Source organism: Brettanomyces nanus, chromosome 4 (genome assembly GCF_011074865.1).
Source record: "Brettanomyces nanus chromosome 4, complete sequence".
Taxonomy (NCBI): Eukaryota; Fungi; Ascomycota; class Pichiomycetes; order Pichiales; family Pichiaceae; genus Brettanomyces; species Brettanomyces nanus.
Genome location: NC_052377.1, coordinates 721,535 through 739,094, shown reverse-complemented (window position 1 = coordinate 739,094; position 17,560 = coordinate 721,535). Strand labels below are relative to the sequence as shown.

Below are 17,560 nucleotides of genomic sequence, written 5' to 3'. Positions count from 1 at the left end.
GTAGGAAAACATAGAAATTCAGTACGCTCAAAATGAACGTTTCAGCGCGTTTACAGAAAAGGAGAAAATTGTGATAAATAACGCGTCTTGCTTAAGGCCCTTAAGGATTAATACATTAGTATTGCAAAAAATAAAGTTTGATGTACTGAAGTAGTAGAAGAATTACAGAATGGCATGTCATGTAAGGATATATTGACAATATGGAGATTTATTAGTACACTATTTTGGTAAATGGAATAAACGGTACCAGCTCCAAGAGTGGTTGGGACTATACTGTCTCAGCCACATCATCAAATGTGGCTAAACTTATAATTCATGGCGTAGATGATTCTAATATATATTCAACTGTTTCGTTTACCTCTTTTATCATCCAGCATGCTTCAATCCCGGAATATTTCAAAAGTTCTTGTCCAGTTACTTGAGCCAACGCCAGAGGTTACGAGGTCGATTCCCATTGCCATAGCGTTGCTTTCTCTAACCAGTGAATTACCGTTACTCTCCTGCGTGTCCCAGCTCTATAAGGATAGGAAAGACGAGGCAAATGACTCAAATCTCGCAAAGATTGACAGCCAGGAAAGTTCTGCCGATAATGCAGATATTTCAGGTAATTATGACTTTACGCCGAACCAAGGTGTAACTATAGAGGATCCGATTGTCGCAAACGGCAAGCCTTCCACCTCGTCGCAAAAGTTGGAGCAGTTACAGAAGAAAATCAACGATTTTGAGGATAATTTTGACAGCAATTACATAAACGCCAATGTTAATCCGAGCGACAATTTGAACATAATATCGATACTGGCATTACGCCAATTTCAAGAGCGAAAGACTTCTGGCGTTCCGTGTGCGATGGAGCCGTGGATGGTGTTCACCACAAACGAGTATATCTCCTATCTCTACCAGGTAAATGACGAGTATGCGGTTCTTTTCTGTTGCGACTCATCATATCCTAAAGGATTTGCCATTAAAAGATTGAAGAAGTTGTGTAAGTATCTACAGAGTAATATGTAAGTTAAATTCAGCGGTTGAATCTATAATAACGATATATATTAGAGAGAGGAAAAGAAAAAAAGAGCCCATGCAAACAATCCAGATCATCTAAACTCAGAGGTTATTGTTGTCTGAAATCATCTCTTCTTCCAACTCTTCTTCCTCATCTTCATCATCATAATAATTATCCTCGTCCCACCATTCCTCATCATCAACAGTCTCTTCCTCTTCAAGAGGTGCCCTGATATCAGCCAAAATAGGCAATTTAAATCCGTCCGGCATATTTAACTTGGACCTGTTGACTTCGTTGTGAATGCGTTTCTTATATTCATCTTTGTGCTTCTTAAACGCTATGGCAGCATCAACGTTGGCGGGACTAGATATATTAGGGTCCTCCAACAGAGACAAAATGGAAAGCAAGACAGACTCCACAGACTGTGCAGGCGACCACGTTTCATTTTCCGGCTCATCTGACTGTTCGTTTCCATGCTCATGAAGTATTGATATGCAGAGTCTTCCGTCGCTGTAAACATTTGGATGATAAATGGCGGGAGTGAACTTGAAGTTTGGAGGAGAAAATGGGTAGTTCTCAGGAAATTTTAACTGGCCTTTGAAGCATGCTCCATAATAATTGGATTCCGGATCAATCACCATGAGGACAACCTTCCAGAAAAATATGTTGTCATCGTCGACCTCGACCTTCACTTGATGAAGTCCTGTTCTAGGGTTGACGATATCTCTGTACTCTTTCCAAAGCCGCTTCGAAGCGGCCATTTGGGATAACATGGAGGAAACACAGAAGTAAACGCACGAGAGAAGGCGGTGGTTAAAAAAAAAGGTTCAGAAAAATTACGGAAGCCTAAAAGTGGTGATTATAAAGGAACGAACAAGATGGACGGTATCAAAAATGAAATAGAAAGAACACAGAAACGAAAACGAAAACGGAAGCGGAAGAAGGGTATAAAAAAAAATACAGGTCGCTAACAACAACAAAAGAAAGCCCAGCCAGCCTAAGTCTCCGCCATCGAAAAAGTAACAAAAAAATATCACTATGACGATGGCCAGTACCAACATGAGTAAGAGGCAAAGCCGAGGAGGGTCTCTCATACAACTCAAGATAAAACCGTAAAATTCCCTATGTACAGATATATATATATAATAATTAAACTCTTGACTCATCAATGCTTATCAGAATTATCTTCAGACTGAACATTATCAGGAGTGATGCCAAGCTCCAAAGCTTTGGCTTCTAGTCTTTTTCTCTTCTCAGTCTTAGCAGCTCTAATTCTGGCCAACTCTGCTTGTATCTCATAAGGCTCCTTGGGTATTTTATTCAAAGTATCAGGATCGGGCCAGAATCCTGGAATATTGAATTTTCTATCGGTATCAATACCAACATAGTACATAATGGAAATTGGCGTCATTAAGTAGAAAGTGAACTGATCATTTGTTAGTATTTAAAAAACACATCTTCGATACAATCATCCTATTACTTACCTTTGCAAGCTCAAACTGTGATCTTGACATACGAGGAAAATGCATTTGCTCGTTTACCTGCGTTTGGTTAAACAAAGGAATGATGATCGAACGAGATGGTTCCTATCTGAATGCATGTCGATGTGATTTACTTTCTTCGCGAAGCCATTGGGCTAAAATTAATCGCAAAAAATAAGCGCAGAAAATTCTCAAACTTTAGGAATATACGTAAGTACAGGGAAACCAAATTAAAGTTAGAGTACTCTTCCTGGTTCTTTGGTATGTCGATAGAACCAAAAGGAAAAAAACAAAAAATGTCATTAGCAACACTAAATATATGTACTCATTCGGGTACTTTCCATGCAGATGAGTCACTTGCGGTTTTCATGTTGAAACTACTTAAACGGTTTTCAAATGCAAAAGTGACTAGATCTAGAAAACCAGAGGATTGGGAATCCGCAGATATTGTCGTTGACGTGAGTGGAAAGTATGACGCTAAAAAGTTCTTCGATCATCATCAAAGGGAATTTACTGGCACTTTCAACTCTGAATATAAGACAAAGCTCTCGTCTGCTGGCTTGGTGTTCAAACATTTTGGCAAAGAAGTTATCGCCAAGGTGTTGAAATTTGATGTTAAAGAGAAGGCCACCGATATCGAATTTTTATACGATAGAGTTTATAAGGACTTTATTGAGGCTGTTGATGCTAACGATAATGGTATTGACAAGTATGCCAACCAAAAGGAGTTGGTTCCACGGTTCCATGATAAAAACTTCAGCTTGGCTGGCGTGGTTTCCAACTTGAACCCTTCGTGGGACACTGATCCTACAGATGCTGACTTTGATCGTATGTTTATAAAAGCTTCCCAGATTATGGGTGAGGCATTTTTAGAGTTCTTGACATACATGGGTAAATCCTTTCTTCCAGCTAAGCAGTACGTTGAGAAGGCATATGGGGAGAGATTCGATGTTGATAAGAGCGGAAAGATCATAGTCATGGAACAGTATGTTCCATGGAAAGAGCATGTCTACAACATTGAGAAGGCTAATAATGCAGTTGGCCAGATCTTGTTCGTTCTATTCCCAGACACGACAGGCAGCTGGAGAATTACTGCAGTGCCAGTTTCTGCAGCTTCGTTTGATTCCAGAAAGAAATTGCCAGAGCAATGGAGAGGACTAAGAGACAATGCTTTGAGTGAAAAGACCGGAATTCCAAACTGTGTGTTCATTCATGCAGCCGGTTTCACTGGAGGCGTCAAATCCAAAGAGGGTGCAATTAAGCTTGCAAAGATGTCAATCTAATATAATACACTTTACAATTTCAGGAAAACTTGTGTAATTCCTTTTTAGTTATACATTGTCAGCGGTCATATCTGAAGCTACACCTATTTAACATTGGATATATACCTCTAGCGGAGTCTCGTCTCCTTTCGAATTAGCCCTGAAATTTTCTATACAAATTGTAGAATGCACTCCAACATTCCCCTTCAAGAAATAGGAATTTATCATTCCATGTACCGGAAAAGGATCGCCAAAGACTTGGCTATGTATATTTTAGTGTACGAGTCGAGCGGGGTATGCAAAACTCCCACGTCTCTAGAAGAACCTCAGCTGCCTCTCCCATTTATATGCTGATAGGCCGATGGTCACTAGCGCAACCAGATCCACATTGATTTTTCAGATCAATGACTTGTTTCTCGTTCTGAGTGATTGTTTTTTTTTTTTTTTCATCGTGGTGAGACTTTTTACCCAAATAAGATAATTGGACATTGACGAGTTTGGGGTTGGATTTCAGATGGTTTTTTAAGTGGTAACGCTCATTTTTCTTTGTTTTTTTCCATTATTTCTTCATTTGGTTCTTTCAAACTGTAATCATTTGTTGTGCTAGACTGTAAGTCTTCCACAAATGAGAAAGTTTCTAAGTCGCCGCGACAAGAGACGAAGTCTTTCTGGTGAAGGAAAATCCGATAAGGCCCTCGACAATCACGATTCTGATGCTGGAGCTGAACTTGAGTGTGTCCAAGAGGATACGGCCTCAATCTTTGGCTCTTCCTCTTATCTATCCAAGAGGGCCTCTATGCTCACAGACAGCTTCAAATTTACAAAGACTGAGGATCACGATCGTGAACGCGTTGCAGGCCGCACTTCTGGCCAAGATCGAGACCTGAATTTTGGCCGCCATCAGGGAAATGAAGGACGGCATTTCACTAGCCATGCTTCTGGTTCCGTTTCTGATACTCCTCACCATAAAGCTCATATTCTGCATTCATTGTCTTCAAAAAGATCATCTACCTCATTGTATCTTCATAGTCAGCAGCAACAACAACAGCATAATGTCCAGAGCTTGGTCATTCCTGATTGGGATACTAGCCTCATTAAGACAGGCTGGCTTAATGTTGTCAATGAAGATTCATCCGATGATAAACTAAAGCTTTGTCGTGCTGAATTGAAAGGTTCTACTTTATTTGTATATAGAAGTCCTCAGGAATTGGCCTCCACCTCTCACTTTATTGCAGGTCAACGTGGTGATGACAAGGACCCTGAATCCAGCTCGTTCTCCCAAGATTATCAAGCTAATTTGATGAACCTTTCTGGTTCCCAACAGCAACAGCAACAGCAATTAGACTCTGTGAATAACATGTCTACTGACACCCCCATCTCTATTGATAGTTCAAGAGCTGATAATGAAATGTCTCAGATATCGCCCTCTAATACATCTGAAAGTATTGCATCTATCATCACCCCGGACTCTGCTCAATTAAACGACCAACTTCAAAAGCTATGCTTAGTAGATGCAGCTCTCGACGATAGCCTGCTGGCTGCTGGCAACCTTATCCAAGCCATCAGAGGGCAGAAAGGTACAGAGGAGAACTTTCGTGGCACACCTGTTTATAATTACAATACTTCGAAACCTGTGGTCGCCGATCCTGAAGTAGGTCACACTTTCTCTGATTTTACTGATATTACCTATCCTTACTGCCGTTGTCCTCACCCAGATCTTCAGTTTGAGGATAAAACTGGTGTTATTTTGGGCGGCACCATTGAGAGTTTGTGTCATACAATTGTTTTCTATCCTTCAGAAGACGTCGCAGAGAAACTAATTCGCATTCTCCCTATGGTGACAGATATCGCCACACCTCTTGCATTATTTCAACTCTACTTGAGACTTTTCGCCTCTATTTCTCAAAACCAAGATGAAGCAGACAATCAGACACAAAGTAATTCTGACAATTCCAGTTCGAATAGAGCTTTTATACCAATGGAGACTAGAGATTTCATGATAAAGAGAATTTCCCGTTGCTTGAAAGTGATTGCGAAAGATTTCTCCGGAATGCTTTTAGACGATTCCATTCTACGCAGTATCTGGAACGTAATGATGGCGCTTGACGATGTCAGCGATTGTAACGACTTGAAAACGACTATTCATGAGCAGCAAAAGTCTCTACGCATGCTCCTTCAATTTGAAAATACTACTGATACCCTATCCTTGTCCATATTTACTGCCGATTATTTCATGTCTGCTCCTTTAGAAAGTTTGGCTTTCGAAATCAATGCTTTAGATCACAAGTTTTTGAAAGCTTGGAATGCTAGGGACGATCGATCTTTGACACTGGATAGAGTTCACCAGTCTTTTGAGTACTGGAGGAAGAATTTCTTGGTATTTGATGCTATTCACAACATTCATTACTTGGGAAGACTAATATGCTACCAGTTATTTGAAGATCCAGAAACAGAGAACGACGCATCAAGCAGAGCACATATTCTGGAGAAGTGGATTCTCCTTGGAGAGTTACTTTACAGACAGGGAAATATGTCAAGTTGGTTAGGTATATCCACGTTCATGTGTTCCGTTCCAATTCTAAGACTACGTGATACCTGGGGGAAGATTGACAATAAAATTGTCGACCTTGTAAGAAAGTCATGGGCTCCAATTATATTTGAGGTTCGTCAACGAAGGTCTCAGCAGGCTCGTGTTGGTTTGTATCGTGTTTTAGTACCAGCAGGAATAGGTCGTAACTATGCCAAAGAGGATGTTATTCCATACTATGGTGATATTTACTTTCAAAAGCCGCTAAAGTTGCCCGAAGACTATGTGAAGTCCTTTTGTGCGTTCTCTCAAAAGGCTGATTACTCAATAGCCAAATGGGACGAGTTTTACCAAGGCGTTACAAATTCTGATTCGGTGAGACTTTCCAATGCCAGCAAAGGTATGTGTGGATCTGTGGATATTTCTATTGCCCAGAAATTGAGATTTGTGGTTAATTACACGGTAAAAAATAAGCCATTTTCTCTTTCAGATGCTATGTCTCTATCACTTGGCGTGGAAAAGCCCAGCGAGGGCCAGTACTTCAAGTATCATAACAGATCAAGAAGCCCCCTTTTCTTGGGTTCGTATGCCTCAATATTGTTTCCTAAAATTCTAGATGCCTATGAAATTTATGATAGGAAGTCGTTGATCGGAGCCATCGGAGGTGTTGGCCTTACCCAGAGTGTTCTTAGAAATAGTGCTTATAATATTTCGAATCTTATGAAACATGGCGGTCATAGCTTGGTTTCCTCAAAGAGTATGAATAGAAACACTTTCCTCAAGCATATTCGTGACGTTTTTAATATTGACACTTTTGAGTTCAAGGAGACTGACGATACCATCATGTTTAAGACTGTACTTGATTCTTTGGAACAAGAACGTAAGGTTTCCAAGCATACTAGCAAATCGCGTCCCTCAAGCATACTTTTCGGGGAGAATATCAGCGTCAAAAGATTTAGTAGCTATTCTACGAGTAGCTTTAATCTTGATGATTTTGTTAATTCCTATCATTCTTTTGTCAGGGAGTCAAGCGACGGTGATGGTGAAAGTGTTGCTGTCGTCCAACCATTGGAGTCTCCTGTCATTGCTTCATCTTCCAGAAGTAGCGCAGAAGCATCCGCCAGAAAACTGCTTACACAAGGAGAACAGCTGGTGTCCATAGTAGCAGAGGCAGCAACTTCTGAAAGACTATTGGATCTGTTGGTACTCACATCGTCCATATTCAGTTCCAAAATAAAGGAAGAGGACGTCAAAAGATTTGCTGAAATATCGTGTGCCAATGGCAGATCTTTTTTGCTTAGAATGGACCAGGGTGCATTCACAGTGACGTTTTTTGCCGTTTATAGATGCTTCATGTCCCCTTATGAACTGATCAGCGGATTGCAAAAACGGTTTGCCGGTTCTAAAAGGTGTTCTATTTCAATAGCGTCAAAGGCCTTGGGGTCTTCCTCCACTATTTTCCCTGAATGGAGTCCTACTGTTACCGGAGACACAGTCAAAAATATCAACTGGAAGTTTGTTGCTCAGATTGAGTTGGGGGTAGTGGAGAGCCTCCTTGCATTGTTTCAGCATTATTATAAGCATCTTTTGGATGATATGGAGACTAGGGAAGCCATCGAGTCTCTCTTTGAGTGTATTGGTCACGAGTTGGACGTCACTTTACCATCTGCGCTTAAGGACATGAGGAGCCAAGATGAGCCAGATCGTGAGTCCATTAACGCCATTGAAAAATGTGTCAGAACCATCATACAGTCTTACAAGGATTCTAAAGAGTACTATGTTAAGAACTGCTATACACCCCTGGTGGATCCTTTGCCACTAAGGTTCACTTCTGATCTTTCTATTATTCCTGCAGACAAGATTTTAGCCCGCTATAATGATACTAAGGCATTATCCCGGTTTGTCGATGGTATTGATGAGACCATTAGACGTATCATGTCAAGTATTATTGTTGAGGATTGGATTGAGACTTTTCAAATTCTGGAGGTTCTTACAGCTAAGTCAACTTTAAGTTTGTTCAACTATGATGTTCAGTCTTTGGATACAAGTTCACCTCTTTTGGTTGTTTCCAACATCTATCATTGGATCGCTACTTTGGTTGATATTGAATCGTCAACCTCGTCAAAGTTGTCCTTTGTCGTAGACAAGTTCCCCTCATCTGTGAGATCAATGTTACGATTCTATTTCAAGCTTAAAAACTACTTTACTGTGCAGCTTATCGATCCGTCAATCAATTTTGAGCATAGAATTGAGAGAATGGCAGCTGTATTGAAGCTGCTCGTTATTTCCCGTATTAAGATGAGAGAGCTGGAACTTTTCAGTCCTGATGAAACGGATACGGACATATCACCTAGAGTTCCCTCGCTTATTGAATCGTGTTTAGTAAACACTATCCTATCTCCGGAGTGCCGGTTCTTCTCCTTTGACTGGTGTCAAGCCTCGAAATTGCTCAGCCCAAGCAAAGAATTGGACCAATGTCATACCTACTTGGATGACTTGCTTCCGGATGAGAAGGATATATCCGCAGAGATTTCACTTCAAAGCCATTTGACTCCATGTCCAGGGTGGATTTTACAAAGTCTTCTTGAAATCACATGTTTCATTCCTAACATGTACGTGCAGAATACCAGCCTTATAAACTTCGACAAAGATCGGTTTGCCTACAATTGTGTTGTCAACATTATGGACCTTGTTCCTAAAACGACGGAGAACCTGGACAAAGAGTCACTGTTTAGCTTTTTGCTTGACTTTAAGATACGCAAACCGGCTTTGAAAGAGGTCTACGAGACCTTTTTAAAGGAAAAGGAAGCCGAAGGTTATGAGGAAGTGAGCACATTTCTTGAGTCACATCTAAATGAACAGCGGCAGTTGATGAAAGTTGAAGACGAAAAGAAGAATTTGCTTTTAAAGCAAAAACCTACTTATATGACCGAACTTCCCCTTCCATCATCGATACCATCCAGTTCTGTTTCTTCTGGTGCCATTGTGGATACACCTAAGACCACCCTCGGAGCCTCTAAGCGTAATGGAGCGTTTTCAACCTCTGCTATGTCCTCTGAAAGTACGTTGGTGCTGCATAGGACACGTTCCGCGGTGAGCATTCGAAGTGAAAGCTCAGGCTCGAGTAAAATATCCCGATTTAAATTCTCTGGCTTGTTCAGCAGAGCATCGAAAGGATTGAATATAGGCCACGGTAGCAATTCCCAGCAAGTTGTGGAAAAGAGTCCTTGTTCATTTTTAGAATTACCACCTGCTGATAATTTTGTTAGGGGTCACAAGGCCAAAATATTGTATACTTTGAACCTCAAGGACTCGTCTGCTTTCCCTACCTATGTGACACCGTACAGTTTCAAGATCGATTTTGGTAACGGAAGATCTGATGAATATTGTTTCCAAGCCACCGATGATTTGGATAGAGATGACTGGCTTAGGAATATAAATTACTCTCATAGGCACTGGTTCTTCTCTAAAGCTTTGAATAAGTCTAGTATGGGTGTGCAAGCCAATATGGTGTTTGGAGTTCCTCTCAAATTTGTTTGCATTAGAGAGAACAGACCTATTCCTAATATCATCGAAAAGATCATGAGTGAAATCGAGTTCAGGGGACTTGAAGAAGTGGGTCTCTACAGAAGAAGCGCATCGCTAGCTTCCATTCAGAAAATTAAAGATAAGATCAACCGGTTCGGAGATTTCAATATGGAAGATCAGCTTGTCTTCGACGTTCATAATTTGACAGGATGCATCAAGTCATATTTGAGAGAGCTGCCAGATCCTTTGATTGGCGATAGTAGTATTGGCAAGTTTACTGAAGTAAAAGAGCTTTCTAAAGATGATAAACGGTTCGACGTATACAGAGAGATTTTTTGTGAGTTACCTGTGTATAACTACAATCTTTTGGAGAGATTATTTCGTCACTTGAAACTTGTTGTTGACTACAAGCAATGCAACAAGATGACATCTTCCAATCTTGCCACGATCTTGGGAGGCAGCCTTATTGAAGGTTGTAATCCGGAGAATCTTCGAAATTATTTTGGTTTGATGACGTTTGTATGCGAAGACCTCATTCTTAATTACGACCGCATTTTCTTGAACGCCGCTCGCCCTCAACAGAAGAAGAGTTCCTGATGACAGGAATACAACGTGTTAGTAGTCAAATATTCAATCAGTTAATTAATTAATGTACAGCGATTTTAGTATATGAATTCTCGAACTTTTTCTTATCCTCATTAAATAATAAGTGTCGAATATGGATTACTCCACATTTGAAGAATTTGGACTACCCCACAATTGAATACTCACCGTGATACGGTTAAAATGGAGGAGATGGCTTTTTCCCCCGAGATATTCGTTTCATGTGGGGTAAGCGATTAACTGAGTTGTATATAACAGTGAGTATTTCCCTATACACCCAGCTGGGAACTCTCACGGCGAATCTTCAATAATCATGTCAAACGTTTACCTAGAAACATGGAAGCCTGATATTTTCAAGGGTAAGGTTTGCCTAATCACTGGGGGTTCTGGAACTATCTGTAGTAAGCAGGCTGAGGCGCTTGTTATTTTGGGATGCTCAGTTTCAATATTGGGCAGGGAACAAGAAGTTGTAGAAAAGAAAGTCAAGGAACTATCACAGATTAGAAGTGACGTACGTGTCATCGGATACGGAGGCTGTGATGTTCGCAGCTTCCAGAGTATGTCAGACATCGTGAAGAAGACAGTAAATGAATTGGGTAAGATCGATTTCTTAGTGTGTGGAGCAGCCGGAAACTTCTTGGCGGACTTTAATCACATGTCAAGCAACGCATTCAAGACGGTGGTGGATATTGATTTGATTGGTTCATTCAACGCCGTTAAAGCGTGCTTTGAACAGTTACGGGCTAATAAAGGCTCGGTAATCTTCATAAGTTCTACATTACATTACTATGGGGTTCCCTTCCAGAGTCATGTAGGTGCAGCCAAAGCAGGTATTGACGCTCTATCAAATGCATTGGCTGTGGAGTTTGGTCCGTTGGGTGTAAGGGTGAATTGTATTGCTCCAGGTCCTATTGGAGATACCGAGGGATTTAATAAATTGGTTCCAAACAAAAGAGACTTTGCCCGAAAAATCCCAATGCAAAGATTAGGCTCTGTTCACGATATAGCCAACGCTACCATCTACTTGTTCAGCGATGCAGCTTCATTTATTACTGGAACTGTGCAAGTAGTGGATGGAGGATTTTGGCAAATGGGCAACTTCAACACATTTGATTTGTATCCGGATGTTTTAAAAGGAAAGCTTGAAGAGAAGCCCAAGCTTTAGTTTAGTCGACTCTGATGCAAATGATTTTCCTGCGGAGTTTGTCGGACTGAATTTCCCAGTGAGTTAGTGAACCAAATAGTAGGTACCCTTTTGAAGATCCCGGAACGGAAAACACGTGATTTCAATTGCCGTGTACAGTGGTTACATCTCAATTTGGAGTTGTCATCACGTGTTCGTGCCACAGTTTTTTTTCTGAATTTTCGATGTTATCGCATGAATTTCCCATAAAGATCGCGGCCATCTCATCGTGTCCATTGCTTACGGGGTTTGAGAACCGTTATCGGGATGAAAATTTATATTTTAGTATAGTCATCGAAAAATCAAGATGAATCATATGTAGGCATTTCTATGTATACGTTCCAGAAATCGTGAGATTAAGATTACGAAAAGCATAGTTAAGTAGTGAGCTTTCTTGACCATGCAGGACCAATTTGATAGCTCAAGCACAATTAAAAACTCTGTTGATATGGATCTTGAGGAACAAGAGAATATCATCGTTCCACAATATGGGCATTTTGATGTCCTTGGAGACTTCACTGACATGCGGGTAACTCTAGATCATACAAGCGTTTTAAAAGTTCACAATCTTGCAGATGCCGAATCGATAGGGACTCCCCTCTCTGTGCAGATTCTTGATCTACTTCTTGACAGATTACACCCTATGCATTTTGTTATTACCATGGGAGTAGGAATCACTTCGGGTATATTATACAACTTTCCAATTGAGATGATACGAAGAGGAACACGATACGTTGGTATTGTCTACTTCTTCATAAATTTGTTTTGCTTCTTCTTGATTCATACGATGTTTTTTCTCAAGTACTTTATGCTATGTGAAAGGTATCATGTTTCGTTCAAAATGATCTTGAAAGATCAGAACCTAAACGTTTTTTTAGGTTGCGAGGTAATGGGTCTGTCCACAATAATTAACATGCTATACTATCTCCGGCCTCGATGGTATATAGCCACTTATGTGCTTTGGTGGATAAACGTCACCCTAAGCTTGCTGGCGGGATGGGGAATTACTTTCATTATGATTGGCTACAATAAGTTCAGTATGAAAGAGGCGAATGCCACCATACTTCTACCATGTGTGACCATGACTGTTGTTTCCTCGACGGGGTCCTTAATTTCTCAGTCGATGATGAACCGGCCAGGTTTCCAACTTTCTCAAGATATCATTACGTTCCTTCTTTGGTCGAATGCTGTTATTTTAGCCACCGTTTTAATATGCTTTTATTTCAATAAGCTATTATTGCATGGTCTTCCTGCAAAAGAGGTTATTTACACCTGCTTTATTCCCATCGGTATATTGGGTCAAGGAGGTTGGGCTATTCAGCTTAATTACAAAAATCTTGGTAATCTTATTGTGAACGGTTCGGGCTTAAAGTTGCTCAATTTGGATGTCGGATTCTCTGAGGAATATCTACAAACGATTAGTGCTACATTAAACATTTTGGGTATCTGTGTCGCATTGTTCTTGGCAGCCTTTGGCGTTTGCCTTACTGCATTATCGTTTCTGGCCGTTGTTTATTGCGGCAGGCCACCTGTTTGGATTCGAACCATGTGGGCCAGTACTTTTCCCCTAGGAACAATGGCTCTTTCATTCAACGAAATGTATTTAACCACAAAGCTCACCGGTTTTCAGGTAATTAGTACCATCTATTCTGTGATGTTAATACTTATCACCACCTACTGCATTATCGGTACGGTGCTGTTCGATGTGCCTTACAAAGATATATGCAACATTATTCGAAGCTCAAAGAAAGAATAGCTGATTCTCTTTTCTATAGATATTAATAAATGAGACTCATCATAACCATCACATTAGCCTTCTTCAAACCTGCTTTTGAAGGGTACTCGTACGGGTGACATACTTTCGAGTACTTTTGGGTGCTCTGCTTTTGCAATCTGACTGTCCTCATCATCTGGTTTCTGTAGGTATTCCCTAGATAGATTTTTTAATGCATCAGCCCTTTCTGTTTCACCTAATTGGCTTTCGAACTGTACATAGGCTTCCCAACAATCTTCTTCATCGGAGAAGTTTTCTATTAGCTTATTGAAGATTGTCCTCACTCTGTCAAACTGATTCATATTTGACTCTAATGTAATATAATAATTCATGACCTCCTTATCCGGGCACATTCCCATTGATTGTCCTAACACCCTACGTGCCTCAGCCAAATTATTGTGCTTAACTTCAAGTTCAGCAAATCCAATCCACACTTTCGGAAAGGTGAATGACTTATGAGGAATTATTTTGATCACCCGACGATAAATCGATCTTAACAGTTCTATATCTTCGCTTCTCGACTTTTCCCAAGTAATATACCTGAACCAAACATATATATAAGGTAGCCAATCATCCTTTCGTGATGAAGAGGGTCTTTTTGAGATAGCAAGTTCAAATTTCTTTTCGATTTCTGACGGTGGAAGATGAATTAGGGGATCACTTATGAGATCTAGATACAAACACCAAGTTTCGAAGTCTTCTGGATTGCTTGAAAGTTTACTTTCGTATTTAAGTTTCCTTCCATTTAGAACAGAGTCTTCTATATCTTGAGTACTTCCATATTTCTTCACAAATTTTGAATAATCGTCTTGAAGTTTTCGAACCTCGTTCTCATTCAATGTCTTGATACCAAATTCAAAAAGCCGTCTGATGGCAACTTCTTCCCCAATGGTAGATTCCCATGATATCCAAGATAAGATAAATTCTGCTGTCAATCCTCCAAGTTCATAAATACCGTTGAGACCGAGCTTATAGACATTTTTCACATTTGTCGCATCGCCATGCTTCTTCTCGAATGCAGCCCAATATAGCCACGTACTTGCATTCGGATAAACAGTAGTATATTTCTCAAATATCAAACGACAATTATCGTACTCTTTATACCTTTCTTCGAATTCGATATAGTGCCTCCACACCTCAAAACCCGGTTTCCACTGAAGCCATTTGCGAAACACGGCCCTCGCCGCTATTACGTTACCGAGATTTTCTTCCACCGATACGTATTGGTACCATAACTTATCTACTCTAGGTAAAACGGATGTAGCCCTTTCCAACAAGTTTCTAGCATGATTTATATTCTTCCCCTTAATCTCAAAGTGTGTATATCTAATCCATAACGACACATTTGTATTATCTACCTCTAAAGCCCTCTCTAAAATTGATCGAGCTCTAGGCATATCATGTTGATCCACCTCAAACTGGGCATATCTCATCCATTGCCCGATATCAAACCGATTTCTTCTTAATGCATCTTCATATTCTTGACGTTTCCTTCTCTCGAAGTCGTGTAGCTCATCAAGATCTGCAATCTTATAATCGGGTGTTTTTAGCGGGGTCTGTCGATACTCGTAGGCTTCTGATAGAAGTTGCTCTGCTGTTATTTGTGAATGTACTTCAGACAACTTGTCTATATCAGTTTCTGTCATCCTTGATAAGGCAGTCGTTTTGTCGACCTTCAAAGGAATACACAGTATAAAATTTGTAGGCTCTTGCTTTCGGAGTACCTTTTTTTTTTCTTTGAACAGAAAAAACGTTTATATAGTAGGACGAAAACGCGTCGCGTCTTACCGTCTTTTGCATCCTCATCGTTCGTTCACTGCCAACTCGATATCGTCTTCCGCTATCCGAATCAAGTTCCGTTATGTCCCTTACTTGCTTTGATGGGTTGGATATTCTTATAATTGAGTCTGATTCTTTGGATTCGGTTATAATTCATAGGATCCAAAAAGAGCTATCTAAGGTTTCCGTTCTTGATCCTTCATCCCTATATCATGTCAGAAAGGCTACGGATGGCTTTGAGGATAGCGATCAGAAGCTATCAAAAATTACGCATATAATCTCCAATACTGTTAATTTTGCAGAATACGATAGAGTATCCGATCATTTAATGATTCCAGTTGTCAGTTCTGATTGGTTATTCGATAGCGTCACGCATAAGAAGTTGGAACCCTTAAGAAAGTACTCTACAGATCCAAAATTGATTCTTAGGAATTGCGTAATTACATGCTCTGAATCAATAAGCGATGAGGATAAAATGGTTATCTCTTCCATCGTGTATGCGTTTGGAGGAGTCTATGTGAAGGACGTGATCAAGAATCTAACTCATCTACTTTCGTCAAATGAAGATGACGAGTGGTGCACACTTATCCAAGAATTTAATCACCACGTTGGAAATAATACCATAAAAATAGTCTCTCCGAACTGGCTTTTTGAGTCAATTGGTATTGACCGGAAACTTCAAGAAAGCAAGTTTCCTACTGGAAGGACCACTAAAAGTTTATTGGAGTCCTCGTTGTTGCAACAGCCAAACGCTTTGAAGGATAAGGTTTTTTATTTCGGTTCTGATTACGGTATTTCCGACCAACTTTTTGCTTCCCTGAATGCGGCTGTTTGTACTAGATCTGGTGCGAAACTGATCAGAGATAAAGAGCATCTGAATGAGGCTAATTGTTACCTTGGTTTATATAGAGTGGGTGCACAGTTTACACGGGCTTCTCATAACGAGAAGTTGACTATTGGTAATTTGGACTGGCTTCTATGGATGTTAGTTAGAGGTAAATGGACTTTGCCACTTCTGAACCTGCTTCATTATCCTTATCCAAAGGAGAAGCTCAAAGGTATGGAGAAAGTTGTAATATCAGCCACCAACTACACTGGAGATTCAAGGTTGTACTTGCAAAATCTTGTGGAACTGATGGGTGGAGAGTTTACTAGAAACCTCAAGCCGCGAAACACTCATCTACTTGTGGCCAAGGCTTTTGGTGATAAGTATAAGGCCACGGAAGTCTGGGGAATTAAGTGTGTCAATCATCTCTGGATAGAGGATTCATTTGCTCACTGGGAATTACAACCAGAGAATGACCCTAAGTATTCAAGGTTCCCTAGAGATTGTGATGATGTCCGACTCATTGGAACTACACAGATTGATGCCAATATAGTTCACACTCCCCAAAGTGCTGATTCCGGAAAAGGGCCGAAAGTTTTACCCAACGAAGGGTTTTCAAGTCTTTCTTCATCTCCGCAATTTTTATCTGCCGCTGAAACTTCCTCATCCTCACGTCCTTCAACATCTGCCAAGGTTTCTGTTGCTAAAGATACTGTTTTAAGTCAGCCATCGTCCCCTTCTGAGCCAACGCTGCCTCCGCCAAATGTGGTTCCTGCGAAAAGGAAATTATCAAATCCTCCGGTATTGAATAATAAGAAGCAGGCTAAGCATTTGCCTGCGGCTACAAAACCTTACAATATTGTGGGTATCATGACAGGATGTGACACTGACCTGACACCAGCAGACAGGAAGAATTTACATAGAGTTGGCATACGACTCGTGGATATTCCTACAAAAAGTCTAAACTGCATCATTGCACCCACCATTATGAGGACTGAAAAGTTTCTGAAATCGTTGAGTTTGGGACCTAAGTATATTATTTCTCCCTTATTTATCAGTGATGTCCTAGGTACTTTGGACACTTATCACAAAGTATCTGAATTTGATTCTGTCAAGCCGGACATATCTCAGTACGGATTAGAAAATAGCATAACTTTCTCGAAGGACCATAAAGTGAAAGATCTATTCATGCACCCCGAAAAAGGAGAGATCTTTGCTCTCCAAAACTTACTTAGAAATTCCACAAGCAGGCTCTTTGAGGGTTTCCTTTTTAATATCTCTTCGAAGACTCCAGGTGAGGAAATTGTGAGTAATATCATAAGGTTATTTGGTGCGTCTGATTGTCAGCAGGTAGATACAAAGGCCTCGAAGTTGCTTTGCAATGACGATACCTTTTCTGGTAGCAGGTATAGTGAGGCTTATGTTTTACTCTGCTCTCCAGATGAAAAATCGCTTATCAGCCATTTCAAGAAGCTTGTCAAGCGTGATGCATCTGATTCCAAGTACATAGTAGTGGAGTGGAACTGGATAATCAGATGTATTTTCAATACTTGTCTTGTACAGGATAAATTCATTGTCGATAAAAATATATAAGATC

The 17,560-nt window shown here is 40.4% G+C and overlaps 9 protein-coding genes across 9 annotated transcripts; 6 read left to right on the top strand and 3 right to left on the bottom strand.

Moving 5' to 3' along the window:
• Positions 1–375: 375 nt before the first annotated feature.
• FOA43_003569 (uncharacterized protein) lies at positions 376–1,008 on the top strand (the record flags this gene model as incomplete). The annotated part of the gene is made up of 1 exon (XM_038923820.1): positions 376–1,008. One exon carries the CDS (start codon positions 376–378, stop codon positions 1,006–1,008), a length of 633 nt encoding a protein of 210 aa, XP_038779748.1.
• A 93-nt stretch (positions 1,009–1,101) lies between these two features.
• On the bottom strand, positions 1,102–1,761 carry FOA43_003568 (uncharacterized protein; the record flags this gene model as incomplete). Its single annotated transcript, XM_038923819.1, has 1 exon — positions 1,102–1,761. The coding sequence occupies one exon, from the start codon at positions 1,759–1,761 to the stop codon at positions 1,102–1,104; it is 660 nt and encodes a 219-aa protein (XP_038779747.1).
• A 404-nt stretch (positions 1,762–2,165) lies between these two features.
• On the bottom strand, positions 2,166–2,514 carry FOA43_003567 (uncharacterized protein; the record flags this gene model as incomplete). The annotated part of the gene is made up of 2 exons (XM_038923818.1): positions 2,166–2,426; positions 2,485–2,514. The coding sequence occupies 2 exons, from the start codon at positions 2,512–2,514 to the stop codon at positions 2,166–2,168; spliced, it is 291 nt and encodes a 96-aa protein (XP_038779746.1).
• A 263-nt stretch (positions 2,515–2,777) lies between these two features.
• FOA43_003566 (uncharacterized protein) lies at positions 2,778–3,764 on the top strand (the record flags this gene model as incomplete). Its single annotated transcript, XM_038923817.1, has 1 exon — positions 2,778–3,764. One exon carries the CDS (start codon positions 2,778–2,780, stop codon positions 3,762–3,764), a length of 987 nt encoding a protein of 328 aa, XP_038779745.1.
• Positions 3,765–4,368: 604 nt separating this feature from the next.
• FOA43_003565 (uncharacterized protein) lies at positions 4,369–10,395 on the top strand (the record flags this gene model as incomplete). The annotated part of the gene is made up of 1 exon (XM_038923816.1): positions 4,369–10,395. The coding sequence occupies one exon, from the start codon at positions 4,369–4,371 to the stop codon at positions 10,393–10,395; it is 6,027 nt and encodes a 2,008-aa protein (XP_038779744.1).
• A 319-nt stretch (positions 10,396–10,714) lies between these two features.
• FOA43_003564 (uncharacterized protein) lies at positions 10,715–11,566 on the top strand (the record flags this gene model as incomplete). Its single annotated transcript, XM_038923815.1, has 1 exon — positions 10,715–11,566. The coding sequence occupies one exon, from the start codon at positions 10,715–10,717 to the stop codon at positions 11,564–11,566; it is 852 nt and encodes a 283-aa protein (XP_038779743.1).
• A 679-nt stretch (positions 11,567–12,245) lies between these two features.
• FOA43_003563 (uncharacterized protein) lies at positions 12,246–13,340 on the top strand (the record flags this gene model as incomplete). The annotated part of the gene is made up of 2 exons (XM_038923814.1): positions 12,246–12,251; positions 12,387–13,340. 2 exons carry the CDS (start codon positions 12,246–12,248, stop codon positions 13,338–13,340), a joined length of 960 nt encoding a protein of 319 aa, XP_038779742.1.
• A 53-nt stretch (positions 13,341–13,393) lies between these two features.
• Positions 13,394–15,004, bottom strand: FOA43_003562 (uncharacterized protein; the record flags this gene model as incomplete). The annotated part of the gene is made up of 1 exon (XM_038923813.1): positions 13,394–15,004. One exon carries the CDS (start codon positions 15,002–15,004, stop codon positions 13,394–13,396), a length of 1,611 nt encoding a protein of 536 aa, XP_038779741.1.
• A 215-nt stretch (positions 15,005–15,219) lies between these two features.
• Positions 15,220–17,556, top strand: FOA43_003561 (uncharacterized protein; the record flags this gene model as incomplete). Its single annotated transcript, XM_038923812.1, has 1 exon — positions 15,220–17,556. The coding sequence occupies one exon, from the start codon at positions 15,220–15,222 to the stop codon at positions 17,554–17,556; it is 2,337 nt and encodes a 778-aa protein (XP_038779740.1).
• Positions 17,557–17,560: the final 4 nt, after the last annotated feature.